This window comes from Citrus sinensis, chromosome 2 (genome assembly GCF_022201045.2).
Source record: "Citrus sinensis cultivar Valencia sweet orange chromosome 2, DVS_A1.0, whole genome shotgun sequence".
NCBI lineage: Eukaryota > Viridiplantae > Streptophyta > Magnoliopsida > Sapindales > Rutaceae > Citrus > Citrus sinensis.
The window spans coordinates 30,198,570-30,211,724 of record NC_068557.1 but is presented as its reverse complement, the minus strand read 5'-3'; the positions used below and the strand labels follow the sequence as shown (position 1 = coordinate 30,211,724).

Genomic DNA, 13,155 nt, shown 5'->3' with positions numbered 1-13,155 from the left:
ATGGGCTACTGGATAAAATGGTTTAAAGATGGTTTGTAGAGCAAAAAATGTTCAAAATGAAGAGGGAATGATCTAGATAAATAAAATCGAACTTGACTGGAAATGAAGTAAATCTGCCTAAAGCTTTTGTTCCGATTTTGAATTGAGATTGGCATATACCCATTGATGGTTAGTTATATTGCGAGGCGCAAAGATGAAAGCCGGGTTAGGTAAGCGATCGGTTTAAAAAACAAAAACCATGAGAACTAACAAACAATCATAAAATTAACCTAAAATGCAGATATTTATGTAAAATATCACAACTAGAAACTGATTTTGCAGTCTCCAGGCCGAGTTTCCCATCTGTGTTTTATTTGGAATCGAATAAAAACTCCAACTTTGAAGTTGGATTTGAATGATGATGATGAAGAGATTGTGTGTGTTTTTCAATGTGATGATGATGATTATCATTGATGTGGGTTTTGGGTTAAGCTCGAGAAATGAAGGCTCTTTTGCTTGAGTGATTATATCTTCTCCTGCTGGCTCCTCGTCTGTGTCCAAGAAGTTTCCAAAATCCACCATTATTAGCATTGCTAATTGGGACTATAATTTTCGTTAAGTTTAATGATGAATTGAGTTTAAAGTGTGGTTCCCTATAACAACTAACTCATGCTTTTGGCATTCTATTCTTCATACTCATGAGCTGTCAAAATGGGTTTGAAATATGTGTTGCTGGAATTCGGTGGTGGAGGTTGGCAGTGAATTTTGAGGAGGATTGTGTTGGACGAGAAGAAACTCCTTCTGTGCTCTCAATTTGATGGTTAAAACAACATCGTTACGTTTGTCACAACCGGTTACAGAAGAGAGTCCTTTGCGTGAATCCCTTGCGTTGACTTTTTAGTGACCGGTTGCTAACCGCTTAAATAAGTTCCATTTAATTACTATCATGTGCACCCGGCATGTGCTTATTGATCAAGTAGTCATATCACTGGTTGTAAGTTACGGTAAATGTAATTTAGAGAGATCCTTGTTTTTAAGGCATAAAAGAAATATTACTTATGTCTTAAATACGAATTTCATTAAAGAAGAAAATATCATAGGAAATCCTTATTAAAAAATATGACCGATTTCCCAACACTTAGGTTTGAAGTAACTAGTAGAATTCGGGTTTTGATTCATTTTCCATTGTTTCCGTAAGCATTGAGTTTGTTGGATAAATTGTTGTTGCTATGGTCATCACAAATATCTTAAGGTTAGGTTGTGTTTCATCATCATCACTGTCAATGATGAGATCAAGGTGTAATTGCGATTTTTTTAAAGGGAGATTTGGGATCACGAAAATGAAATGGATATTTTCGTCAGAGTTAATTTGAAAAATCTAAAGTTTTCGGGCTATTTATGTAAATTTTTTAAGATTTTTTTGTCTGCAATGCTGATTTAACTGTTTTATTAGGAGTGTAATTTATTAAATATATGTATGGTAAGACCTCAATAAATTAATCAAATTGGGATTATGAACAATCTATTTACTTAATGGATATTAATATATCGATAAGTTAATAATTTATTAATTTATAAAGATAATATCACGTTCATAATACGAACTTTTATGAAGTATAGAGAAGATATAATTAGATAATATAGTGATCCTATCAAACTATATGATACAATTCTAATTTGGTTTTGATTGAGTGAATCAGTCACTTGATAATCCTTTGATTAGACTGTGTAGTTGGATTGTGATAATATGGTAACTCACTAGAGAATAATTTTTGGAGGCAACATATTAAGCTAATTCCCTCTCTTATTTTTTTTTTTATAATCTATAACATATAGAATTCAACAATGACTTATCATCTAAAATGTGTAAATAAAGCAGTAATTATCGATAAAATGTGTAAAACATTATGCCAATACAAAAAAAAAATCATAAACCTATCATATGTATTTAGATTCAAATTTTTTAATCATTAATTTATTAAGTTGGCCCCAAATTGAAATCGATAAAATTTATTATTTAACTAAAGTTATTAATTTAATAAGGTTCAGTATACGTATTAATAACATTTATCCCTGCTTATGTCTCAAATAAGGATGGCAATGGATCGGATCTGACCCAAGATCCATGTGATCTAAATCTAATTGGATCGGATTTGGGTCGGATTAAAATGGATTTGGATCAGATTTACATATCGATGCGTGGATCTAAGGCGGATCTGGAGCAAATTCGGATTTATCTTAATATGTATATCCAAATTCATATCCACTCACCATTTAATGTAATTTTATTTTAAAAAATTCTTAACAATTATGTAATTATAAATGATGATAAATTTATAAATGATGATAAAATTTATTCATTAGCATATATTTAAGAATCTTAAAACTTAAAGGTACTTAATTGATAATAAGACAAAAATTTATCAAGTGTAAAATAAAATTAGGATAGTCTGCCCTAATTTTTTTAAGTTTTTCACTCTACAATTTATTCGCTTTTTTCCGCTTTAGTCTACTCTCGCTTCTCCACTTCATTTGAATGCTTGGATCAGTTCTTTAATTGTTAGGAAAATCCATACACTTGAGTTTATTTTTCTATCATTTTCTAATAATCTTATTTATTTTGTATAATCACTAATCAATGGTGGCTATCAACTATAAAATAATTATGTTAATCATATATTTAGTTAAATATGATCATAATAAAAATAATAAAGCATTGAATATAATAAATCATTTTTAACTTATATGTTATTATTTAATGATATATGAATGATGATGGTGTGCAGTGGATATCAAGATAGTAAATGAGACATTAGAATATTATAATGATCTTATTCATGCAATTACTTTTTATCGATATTTTATTATATTTCTTATTTGTTTATTTTGGTGTAAAAGTAGAAGCTACAATACTTATTAGATTTTTTGTACAAATTATATAATTTAATTGTTACCAATGCATTTTAGTCTTAAATTTTCTTTCTAAAAAAAGTTGATATCTTATTATTGAGATTTAGAATTCATGATGGATCTAGAGCAGATTTGGATTTTAATTTTTCAATTTGGATTTGGAGCAGATATAGATCTTTATTTTTTGTTTCGGATCTAAATATGGAGCGAAAAATATAGATCCATAACGGATCTGGAGCAGATACGGATCTAGATCTGGAGCAATGTAGGTCCAATCCATATCTGCTCCATTGCCATCCCTAGTCTCAAACTCTCTTCATAATAAGGATGGTAATAAAATTCGGATCTGGCTCGCATCTGCATATTAAAAAATATGGATTCGGATGTGAAAAGTTGAGATCTACACGGATCTAAATGTAAGTGCTTCCGAAAAATCGGATATCTGAATCCAGTTAAATTTTATTTTAAATTAAAAATTATATTTTATTTGTGGATTTATGATTTCATTGTATGTTATTCATGCTAAATTATTAATTGTTGAAATATAATTAAATTTTATTTGATATTATTAAGTAAATTACTAAAATTTTAAATTATTTATTAAATAATTAAATTTTTATTTTTACGAATTCAGATATTCAGAATATTTACCCGCATCTATATCCGCATCCGAATATATTTTTACAAATCTAAATTACGCATTCAGATATAAAAATGTAAATGCTGATGCGAATCCAAATACACCTACATCAGGATCCGAAGTCAAATTTTACCAACCTTACTTCACAATACGTGTAAAATGGAGGCCAAACTCTTAACTAATAAGAGCCCAACAACCCGATATTTATTCTAGCTGGATCCTAATTTTTGCAGCTAAACGAGATCAAGTTGTCTTACTAAAGTTGGGGTGTATTTGGAATTTTGGAGTGCCAGCAGATTAAGAGTAGGACAAAAAATTCCAAGCGATGCGGCCAAATGAGGACGGGACCCACGGTCGCGTATCACATCAAGCGGAGGGAACAGGTCAGCATCGCCTTCTTCCCTCGACGCTGTAGTAACTGTACGAACCTTGATTTTTTAAACCAGCAGTTGGAACGCCCCTAATGTCTGCTTCATCTGCTGTGGCCGCCACTCGCACTGACGATGTTGACGAAGTTGACAATTTGTCTGATTCACCAAACGACGTCTCTGAGGATCGCAACGGTTAGTTGAATATACTTTATTTGTTCATTCTCTCTTTTAGACTGAAGGTGTCAATTTTTTTTTTGGTCAACTTTTTATTTTGTTCTTGTTCTTTAGTTGATGCTGCAAAATGCATATTTGATTGTTTTGATTTTTTTTTTTTATTAACTCATTGAGCATCGTATATTTGTTTTTTTGGTATCATGTACCAGTTATTTGAATAAAAACTTCAATTCATAAACACTATTTGATAGTAACAAAAACAGCTAATAGGAGCAGTTAGGCTACAGATAGAAACTAAGTTACTAGAATGCTCCCATGCTAAGTAGATGATCATTAGGATTGGGAATCAGTAAATGGTGCAAATTCCGTTATTACGCTAATGAATTTCTATTGAATTTGTTTGAGTAGTCTGTTTGTTGTCTAAGTATCGTGAAGCTTAGATGTATGCCTTCTAACTGGTTTGATAGTATAGGTAGCTTGTTGATAACTTATTCTCTCATCCCTTAGCCAAAGTAGCTTAAGCTGGAGTTACATGGAGTTTATGAAATTTCTCATGTTAGGTCAATGTCAAGTGGTTGCTAGAAGGACTTGTACATTATGTTTGGATAAGGTGTCAGAGTAAATAATTGAAAATTACGTTGAAGAATAAATGACTGTTTCTAAACAGTTTTGAAGGTACTTCCATGAGAATCCGCATTTCCTCTCTAGACAGCCTTTAAAAACTATCGACTTGCTCTTCCCACAACATTTTTGCTTTCTTGTTTCCCACACCGATGTTTACATGTAAATCCAATTCCATCTCCATATTGTGGTTTGTAGTTAGATATTGACGTGCCCTCCTCTCACCTTTTAGTCTCATGTCCCATATTCTCTCACAAGGTGGCTTTTAGAAATTTGGTGTATGTTTTTTTAATGAGGTCAATTGGTCTACCTCTCACATGGCTTGGCAATTCCATCACTATGCAGTGGTGAAAGTGACGTATTTATTGTCTTACTCATAGCCACTTGGCTTGATGATCAAGTTTCTAGTTTTGTCTTGATTCTTTTTTCTTATTTCAAATTTCAGTTTCTTATCAAAAGAAGGTTTCCATTTTTGTTTGAATGGTCTCCCAAGAGTCTTATTATAAGCCCTAATTTGGTAGTGTATTGGCTGCAACCATTTTCAAGAGGAGCATATTGCATTGTTGCTTTTCTTGATTTCATTTTTCTTCTATGTAGATGTTAGTGAAAAAGTGGAATCAGAAGAGCACAAAAGCCATGTGGAATCAGGTTCTTCCTCTCGAGAAAAATCTAAAGTGAGGCTACCATCTGATACCATTGCTATAGAAGAGAGTAGAGATAATTTTGATTGTTCAAATGGGCCATTCTCAAGACAGAAGGTGGTTTCAAGCAAGAATCATGAGGAATCCAAGTATTTAAAATCAGGGAAACATCTGACTCCTGCTGAGGACAATGGAAGTCAAGAATATGAGATCTCTAAGAAATATGTAGGAGCCTTTCTTCCAGTGAAAGCCCGTAAAGAGCAAAATGAACTGCATACTGATGGAGAGGTTCATTTGCATAATAGTCAGATAATGGAGTCTGAGACCACCAGTCCTTCTAGTCTTACTAGAAAATCTATGGCTGGAGGTGTCCGGATTAGAGATTGCCTTGGTGAAGGGACTTCTGTGGAAGGAAGCAAGCCTATGGACACACATTCAGCAGATGATAAACAGAGAATGGAATCAAGGTGTGCTGATATTGATTTGGTATTTTCTTCGATATTAATATCATAAGATGGGAACTGTTAGCTTACACTGCATACTATCTGCTTTTTGGTGGTAACCTTTCTGACTTATAGAAAATAATACTTCAACCAATTCCTACTAACCGTTAGCTATTCCAGATTTGCCTCTCCTGCAGTAAGGATTAGAAGTTTGTCCCCTGGCGCTGAGATTAAGGATGGAAACAAACGTCCTGCTGTTATCTGTGACTTCTTTACTAAAGGTTGGTGCATCAAAGGAAATTCGTGTAGGTTTCTTCATGTGAAAGACGATGTAAATAATACTACTCAACTACTTGGGGAAGATGTAGCTACTGCATCTGCGAAAGCATCATTGAAAACAGATGCTCAGTTTGATGAAGGTATTTAATATTTTCTTCGTGTGTGATCTTCAAGAACTTTCTCTACATGGCATCTCTAATTAGCGTCCTTGCTTGTATCAGGTTCAAGAAATATGACTAAGAGATCAAGAATGCCTTCTTTTCCTGATGCACTGGCTTGTTCGGGTGGGAATGATGATTTGTTTTCTTCTGATTTATCGTCAGAAAGAATACTGACTCAGGAACGAGGAGAAAGCAAAAGGTTGCCTCAGTTTCAAGAAAACCATAGGCTTTCATTGCTCCAGAAAGAGAATACATCTTCTGACAATTCCCCTTCATCCAGAGAGGATATTGGATGTAGCTTGTCATCTAAGGATGCAGAAAGAGAAAGTTTTAGACATAATTGGCCTGCTGATTATGGTAACTGTGCTTCACTGATAAATGAAGGCAGTTCTCCTATATTTAGAAACAACATGCATCTCGAGTATAGATCTTCTTCAATTGGTTCAGCGGTTTTGTCAAGTAATTACCATAGTGGGAATCCCTCTACTTATCCTATTAGTCTGGAAGAACGGCCTTGGATTCAAAGTAAATATATGCATAATGATTATTCTTCGCCAGCTTTCAGCCATCCTATGAACTCAAGCTTAGGTACTTCTGGTCCAACTTCTAGCGGTTTCCCATCTCACCATATCTCGACCTGGACAGGATTGTCATTGCCTTTTTCATCTGCCTCTTTGAGTGCTAGTCCTCTTGATGCTAAAAAGTTGTTGGACAGTAATAGAGAATGCCGTAATTCTAGATTGGCTTTGTTTCTGAGAAGTACATCCCCGTTCTCTGTTTCTGAACCAGAAAAACCACAGATCTCTTCTGATTATAAAACAAAAATATCATCAAATGATTGGGAACCATCCGTGCCGTTTCAACCATCTTTTGTTATTATAGATACATCATCTCCAGGAAGTAAGTATGATCCTCTTCGTGATAGCTTTGACTCACCCAAGATAGGACACATATCTCTTAAACTTGCTTTCTCTAGTGTAGGGGATTCCGCCCTAAACACATCAGATCAGAAACTATGTGGCGATTCAATGTTATCTAATACTGTGGTTCCAGGATGTAATGGTGATAAAAGTTCTGTATCATCTCATGGTAGATTCAGTGAGAATGTGGTGGATAAGAATTGCTGCACAGCCAGAAATGATTCACTTGCTGACGGTGAAGAAGGAGTAGGAACATCTATTATTGACGAGCAAAATGGTGCCATGCCCAAAGAAAATGATCCCTCAGTTTCCACTTATTTCAAAGATATTTCTAAGTCAAAGAAACCTAATGCGAAATATGATAGTAGAATTCAAAATGATAGGTGTAGACGCAATAAAGAACCAAAAGTAGATCGGGCAAGACAAAACAGTGAAATGGATCTTGAGCATAAGGCTGATGGGGATGGGCGCAAAGAATCAAAACTGATGAAACATTTCCGTAATGATCTTGTAGAATTTGTTAAAGAATTGTTGAAACCAAGCTGGCGTGAGGGTCGTCTCAGCAAGGATGCTCATAACACTATAGTTAAGAAAGCAGTTGACAAGGTTCTTGCCACCCTACATCCCCACCAAATTCCAACCACTATGGAATCAACTAAGCAATATCTTTCTTCATCCCAGCCAAAAATTGCAAAGCTTGTAGAGGTGAGTGTTCTGAGTTGAGCTGTAACGCATACAATTGTACAAGGATGGACATAGATATTAGATGTTGAGTATAACTTGTCCTTGGCTTTTGACAGTTGCTTCCTTTACTTGCAGGGATATGTTGATAAGTATGGAAAATCTTGAGATGCTAGGCTGGATTATTGTATCGTCTGTACAGTTTCTTACCATTCCGGTAACTGGTGAAGTCGTTGACAGTTTGTTCAAGGCTAAATTAACTTGTTAAAAATTGAGGTTTATTGTGAATGTTTTAAGTTTTCTTATGATATGTTTTCCTTTATGGATTATTCATGTTTCTTTTTCTTGATTTATTGGAGAAAATACAGTAAATATCTGCTTTAGTTTCAAAAGTTACTCTGGCATAGGAGAATATACTATTTAATCCATAATATATGGGGAATGTTATTTTCAAGGCTTGATTTCCAACTCTGGTAGGCTTTCAGGGTTATTTGAACTAGTTTTTATTTTTATTTTTTAATAGCCCTTTCTTGGGGATCTCTTTCTTTGTATTAATATGATTCCTTGTTGAACTCAATAGAAGCTAACAAAATGGTTTTATTGGTTTTGTATTATACAACGCATCTATTGCCATCAGTGATTACCAGAAGAAGCCTGGATATGAACTCAGTAATCTGTCAGACATTAGTTTTGCAAATAGAACTATGAGTTGCTAGGATGTCTAAACTGCCTATCTAGAAGCCAGCAGAGTGCCCATCTGTTTAGCATCTATAATATCAATTTCAACTGTGTGGTATGCCCCTAAGGGCTTAGCCGAGTGGTTTTCAAGCAGTTTTCTTTGGCTCATCCCTGGGGGAGGTGCAAGTAGGGCTTAAAAGTCAATTTGGACTTTGCCCACCCTCCAACTTTAAAAAGATAACTAAACATAAAAAACCCAAAAAAAAAAATGAAAAAAAATTCAACTTGGCACAGTGTGTCTGTGTGTGTATAATGTTTTCCATTTTCTGTAAGGATTGAGTTACATTGCTGGAATATAAGTGGATCTTTGCTTTTATGATTATTATTTTCTTGTGTCATCATTTGTAGTTGTGGTTTCCAGATTCCTTTGTTTATGGATAATGTGTGCATTACTTTTCTCCAACTTTGCAACTGTCAGTTAGTGGGTACCTGATTCACTTTTCTTATAGTTGACATCTCTTGCAAGTTCTCATTGAGGTTTCTATATACTCTTCTGATAATACTGACGTGTCTTTTAACCTGTGAAACACCTTTATGTGGTTTACATTTATAGTTGGTTTTACACTGGCTAAATAGCTCACAACCTGGTAGTTGTTTGATAGCAATCAATTTGAAATGTGGCTTATATTTCCATTAAAACATTTCCTTTGAACTGTTTAATGAAAATTCTAAGGTGCTCTCACAGTTGCTAAATATCATGCTTCTTTGTTTGTTTCATCTTGGAAGTAGATCCCAGAAGAGGTAATAGGTTTGGTAAAATAAATATATTTCCAGAAATTTAACTCATGCAAACAAAACTGAACAGAATCATGAGTGATGTGTTTGTGGATGAATTGAAAAGTTGTTGAAATGATGCTCAACCGTTTGAATGAAAATCCCAGTTGCTTTTTCATATTTCAGTCCACAAAATGACTTAGCTCTTTCTTTGCCTGTATTTGTCTTAAAACTAGAAGATCCAGGATGTAGAAAGTCTTGTAACTTAAATACATTAATATTAGAAAGTTAATTTAGACAAAGAAAATTAAGCAAGTGTTAACAATAATGCAGTTTTTTGATGCGATGCCGTGCCTATAAAAAGGGAGATTTATATCAACTACCAGGAGTAAATTAGTTTTCTATTCCTCTTAGGTTACAAATTTGTTCGCAAGGGCAAAGAAATAATATTTCAATTGGAAGGGGCAAGGTGTATAGAATAATATTCAGAGGGCAAGTTGGTGATGCGTGCAAATAAATTCATTTTCCTAAACCTCAACTCAAGGTAGCTCTGCCACTGATTGTATGGTGTCTAATATCTTTTTCAATTTACATAAAGCCTGTAAAATGTGGGTGTATTCAATCTTAATATTCACTGTTAGAGATTAATTTATCTTTAAGAGTTATATATAGTTCATGGATCAATGATGAAAATTTCCTAAACCTAAACCTACCCTAGGAGATCTTTAAAGATGAAAATTTCTGTTTTTGACTTAACAGAAATGACAAGAAGCCGAGATAAAGTTAAAATTGGATTTTGACTTAACAGAAATGACAAGAAGCCGAGATAAAGTTAAAATTGGATGAATGAGCCTATGATATTAGATATAGTGCAATCGGCTAATATTTGTGACATAGAATAACTATTTGACTAGGGAATACTGATAGAACTCAAAAGGTAAGAGAAACCTTTAAGGCTATAACTATATTTGTCCTTGTATATAGAACCCTTGTAGTAAGAGAAGAGAGAGAACATTCTGTGACCAAATAGTATCTAATCTGAGTTTATTCTTACTAGATTCTAATTGTTACTCTAACCAAGAATTGAACTCAAGAAAAGCAAAATGACAGTGATGAGTTTCATTCAGTTAGGCTGACTTCAGTGACTGGTTGAATTAAGTCTCTGTATGGAATCTAACTCAAAGACAAAATGAAATTCAGTTTTGATCCGATAACTCAATGAAAAAATGAAACTCAGTTTTGATCTGTATGGAATCTAACTCAAAGACAAAATGAAATTCAGTTTTGATCTGATAACTCAATGACAAAATGAAATTCAGTTGATCTGATTAGTGGAAAGAATGGCTTTAGCTAATGCGCTTGGTATTTTCTTGTGGTATGATATGTGCTTTCACCGTAGGCTGGCAGGCATGGCATTCCCTGCAGGGTGAGACAAATGACCGGAACAATTTTTCGGCAAATGATGAACTTTTTGCAGTGCACACCTTGTTTTCTTGGTTTCTCACTTCATGAATTGATTTCTGTGAAACTTTTCGGCCATGGCTGTCCTGTGATGATGGTAGTTTTTCTTTGTAGCAAGGCATGTTATTCACGTGAGATTGTTTTGATTGACATAAGAATGCGTGTAGTTGAAGGTGATTGTTGGGAATTAGCTCAACAGCTGGGGAATTCTGAGTAATTGATCTGGGACTGGGAATAGCTGTACTGAACTCAAATTCATGATTATGTTTGCCAATTTGATTTGTCGGAATGGACTCTGATTGCTGATCTTGAATGCATACAAGGTCAGTGAAGGAGAGGGAGTCAAGTGAACTGTTATTGGCCTTAGTTTCCTTTGAAACCCTGTTTCTATGGAGGGTTCCCATTGACAGTGTTGCTGAAGCTGGTTGCAGTTTTCCAGAGCTTATATGCTGGTAAGTTCATGTAAACTTTGGATGTACTTTAATGTCATGTTTTCTTTGTTTTTCTTCGTCTCTAGCTTTTCACCAATTTGTCCGGGTGGATATACCAATGGAGTAGGTGAAGTAAAATAATCTACCAAATGAACATAACTCTTAAAATAATTCCAGCTGATGCAACTTTGTGAACAAAGTTCCAAATAACTGTCCGTCAAATGTCCTTGTTGAAACATACTTCCAAGTAACTGTCGAAGCTGCTGATAGGAACGATATTATATGTTTTATCTTTCTTTCAATATGAGTTAGTGAAATCCTCTGACTGGTGGGTTGCTACTGTGTGACTTCAAAATGCCGGTGAAAATTTTAGACTAGGATCTTTCAAAATGCGGTCCGATATTAAATTGATTAATTTAATATGTCCCATGAATTTCTGAAAGTTGCCGAATCAATTGATTGACACACAATCATGTCGTCAAAACGTAAGGACAACCAATATATTAAGAAAAAATGATTGTCTTAGGATTGCTTCGAAAAGGTTTGTGGATTCTTTTGGTAAGAAATCGCAATGTAAAGTTCTTTCTTTCTTCTTGGTAGGAATTTATATTATTCGAAATTTCACTAAAATTTCAGAATATTATCGTGATTCAAGTGTAAGGGTGTTAATACTTCCGAATTTTTAAAAATAGTTGCATATTGGTAGTTAGTTTTAGGATTGGAGATGTGTCTTGTAAGGCGTAATTGTCGACAGGACCCTCTTCTGGCCTCATGAGTAGGGATGGCAAATTGGTCCATCCAAATTGGATGTCTATATATCCAATCCAATTGGATTGGATAATATCCATCCAAAATCTTCTTGGATATGGATATGGATATTTTTAAAAATATTCAATTGGATATTTTTAAAAATATCCAATTGGATATTGGATGGGTATGGATATTTAATGGATATCCAAAATCCAATTAATTTATCCATTTAAATTTAAAAAAATTTATATTGTTAAACTAAAATAAAAAAAAACAACAAAATCTAATATTCTCTTATATTAACTAGTGAAAATTTTAAATTCCTCTTATATTAAAAATTAAAATTTTCAAAATTACCGTTTAATTTTTTAACTTATTTAATGTTATTAATAATTATTATTTTATTTTAATGATTTAATATTATAAATGGACTTCCACCGGAATATCGCCGGACCACCACCGGGTTCGCCGGACCACCGCCGGACCTCCGCCGGAAGGTCGCCGGACCGCCACCACCAACCACCGAACCGCCATTTTATTATATATATATATTATTACTAATATAAATAGTTTAATAGCCAAATTTAATATTAGAATTTTAACTATTTTATATTATTATTTTTATATAATAAAAATAAAATATCTATGGATATTCATGGATCTCCATAATTATATGGATAAAATCTATATCCATGTCCAATATTAATTACTGGATATGAATATGGATATATTCATTATGGATAATTATAGATTTGTGTTTGGATGGATAATATCCATCCATCATTAGATATTTACCATCCCTACTCATGAGCCCAATTGTTAACAATTGAAAACATTAATAGGCCAAGTTGGCTACATCTGCTAAATCATCTGGAGATGTTGGGTCATTCGTCTGGATTTGGACTCCACGGCTGTAAAAGATTACTGCAACACAAAACTTTCTCACAAAGAGGGGAAAAAAAAAAATTCTGATAGACTGATTAAGTTTGGGCATTTATGCTCAACTGTTATTTGATACTGGCTGCTGGTACTCATCATATCTCTTTCAAATCAAAACTTTTTTTTTCCGTCACGAAGAATCATTTCCTCCGATAATGCTGGGATGGGAAAAAGGCATTTTGGGCACACATTGAGTAAAGAGAATACAGCTAATGTGTTGTTATGATACCATTTTGGTCTTAATGGTTAATTGCACTTTGCTCGCCAGAAATTGGACGCTGACAGCGATAAAGTTATGCAGG

General features: G+C 33.9%; 1 protein-coding gene across 6 annotated transcripts; it reads left to right on the top strand.

Annotated features, from left to right (window-relative positions):
* Window positions 1-3,747: 3,747 nt before the first annotated feature.
* LOC102615757 (protein FRIGIDA-ESSENTIAL 1) lies at window positions 3,748-11,237 on the top strand. Of its 6 annotated transcripts, XR_008052439.1 has the most exons (7): window positions 3,748-4,092; window positions 5,293-5,803; window positions 5,960-6,198; window positions 6,280-7,844; window positions 7,959-8,037; window positions 10,890-10,973; window positions 11,062-11,237. XR_008052439.1 is itself a non-coding variant. In XM_006467692.4 (6 exons), the coding sequence occupies exons 1-5, from the start codon at window positions 3,993-3,995 to the stop codon at window positions 7,986-7,988; spliced, it is 2,445 nt and encodes an 814-aa protein (XP_006467755.1). In that variant the 5' UTR covers window positions 3,748-3,992; the 3' UTR covers window positions 7,989-8,037; window positions 11,062-11,237. The 6 variants fall into 6 exon arrangements, 5 of the variants coding, with proteins under 5 accessions (XP_006467755.1, XP_024951115.1, XP_052291206.1 ...); XM_006467692.4 differs by lacking the exon at window positions 10,890-10,973; XM_025095347.2 differs by lacking the exon at window positions 10,890-10,973 and having other exon boundaries at window positions 11,057-11,237.
* The last annotated feature ends 1,918 nt before the right edge of the window (window positions 11,238-13,155 follow it).

Bases quoted from the DNA above. Each gene is read 5' to 3' on its own strand.
- LOC102615757 (XM_006467692.4), top strand. From the start codon at position 3,993: ATGTCTGCTTCATCTGCTGTGGCCGCCACTCGCACTGACGATGTTGAC. The intron at 5,804-5,959 runs GTGTGCTGATAT...TAGCTATTCCAG, and splicing joins AAACAGAGAATGGAATCAAG to ATTTGCCTCTCCTGCAGTAA. The intron at 6,199-6,279 runs GTATTTAATATT...TGCTTGTATCAG, and splicing joins AGATGCTCAGTTTGATGAAG to GTTCAAGAAATATGACTAAG.